The sequence below is a fragment of the Sceloporus undulatus genome, unplaced genomic scaffold, assembly GCF_019175285.1.
Source record: "Sceloporus undulatus isolate JIND9_A2432 ecotype Alabama unplaced genomic scaffold, SceUnd_v1.1 scaffold_21087, whole genome shotgun sequence".
NCBI lineage: Eukaryota > Metazoa > Chordata > Lepidosauria > Squamata > Phrynosomatidae > Sceloporus > Sceloporus undulatus.
Genome location: NW_024824002.1, coordinates 1 through 1,672, shown reverse-complemented (window position 1 = coordinate 1,672; position 1,672 = coordinate 1). Strand labels below are relative to the sequence as shown.

Genomic DNA, 1,672 nt, shown 5'->3' with positions numbered 1-1,672 from the left:
CTTTTTATTTCCTTCTAAATTGTGTGTGTATGTTTGTGCCTTTTTTTTAGTGGCGAAAGCGGTGCTGGGAAAACCGTAGCAGCAAAATATATCATGGGATACATTTCCAAAGTGTCTGGAGGTGGCGAAAAAGTCCAGGTATAGCCCATTAGCAAAACTCGGGTCTCCTCCTTGGACTCTCCCTGAACCGTATTTCTAAACCAAATCAAAAAACAAAATGCTAGCTCACATGCTGTCTGGGAAGTTATAGTCTGACAAAGTAAATTACTTCAGTGCTGTTGCCTCTTTCAGAAGGCAATCAGTCATATGGACTTACTGGTCAGGGGATTCTGGGAGATAGAGTTCTCTTTCCCCTAAAAAGGTGCCAGCAGACATGGTGGCTGGTGGGATTCTGGGAGCTGCAGTCCAAAAATGTAAAAGCTCCATGCTTTGGTCCCTGTTCAGACATCTTGAATCATATTTCCACGACTCTACTATGTCTCCCTAACACAAAGGTCTTGTTGTTTTTAATTCAGCACGTCAAAGATATCATCCTCCAATCCAACCCATTACTTGAAGCCTTTGGCAATGCCAAGACCGTCAGAAACAACAACTCCAGCCGATTTGTAAGTCCTTGCAAGATTTTTATTTGGGAAGTAAAGAGGGTCAGAGGCGGCTTCCCCTATTTCTGTTCATGAAAATTGGGCTACTTAATTGGAGGGATGGTTGTAGCTGCGTGCAGTTTCCTTGGCAAGATTTGTTCAGAGGAGGTTTGCCATTGCCTTCCCCTGAGGCTGAGAGAGCGGGACTTATCTAAGGGTTTCTGTGTTTGAGCAGAAGAGCGCCAGACCAAGTCTAATGATTATAAGGGACAGGAGGGTAGATTTGGATTCAACATTAGAAGGAACTTTTTGACAGTAAGATTTTAGAAGGAACATCTTGAGAACATCAGATGAAACATCTAGAGTCTTGAGAGTGATAGGAGTTTGGAAATGGAGGCAATGGCCTAAAGAGGTGGTGATGTCTCCTTCTTTGGACATCTCCAAAGAGAGGCTGAGATGCCATAGCTGAAGACCCTTGGGACTGGATTTGATGGCTTTTGGGGTTCCCTTCCAACTCTACGATTCTATGGATGTCTCATAAATTTCCCTGCCCTCCTTATTCTGTTGTCTCTCTCCCATCAGGGGAAATATTTTGAAATCCAATTCAGCCGCGGAGGAGAACCCGACGGAGGGAAGATCTCCAACTTCTTGCTGGAAAAGTCCCGGGTGGTGAGCCAAAATGAGTGCGAGAGAAACTTCCACATCTACTACCAGGTGACGGCAGGTGACGTGGCACAGCACAGTCCGGCAATAACTAGTTACCAGTATAAGTTACTAGTGACCAGTTGGGACCATGGGACCAGTTGGGACTTCTTTGGGACCATGTTGTTGTTGATATTGTTGTGTGCCTTCAAGTCATTTCCGACTAAGGCCAACCTATCTTGGGTTTCCTTGTTCACAAGAGGTTTGCCATTGCCTTCCCCTGAGGCTGAGAGGATGTGACTTGCCCAAGCTCACCCAATGGATTTCCATGGCCAACCTAGGATTCGAACCCCGGTCTCCAAGGCCATAGTCCAACACTCAAACCAAGTAGTGGGCAAGTCACACTCTCTCAGCCCCAGAGGATGGCAAAGGCAAACCCTCCTCTGAAC

General features: G+C 46.1%; 1 protein-coding gene across 1 annotated transcript; it reads left to right on the top strand.

The window, feature by feature from the left end:
* Positions 1-41: 41 nt before the first annotated feature.
* On the top strand, positions 42-1,305 carry LOC121918645 (unconventional myosin-If-like; the record flags this gene model as incomplete). The annotated part of the gene is made up of 3 exons (XM_042444661.1): positions 42-138; positions 516-605; positions 1,164-1,305. Coding segments are annotated over exons 1-3 (277 nt in total), but the record flags the coding sequence as incomplete, so codon positions are not given.
* Positions 1,306-1,672: the final 367 nt, after the last annotated feature.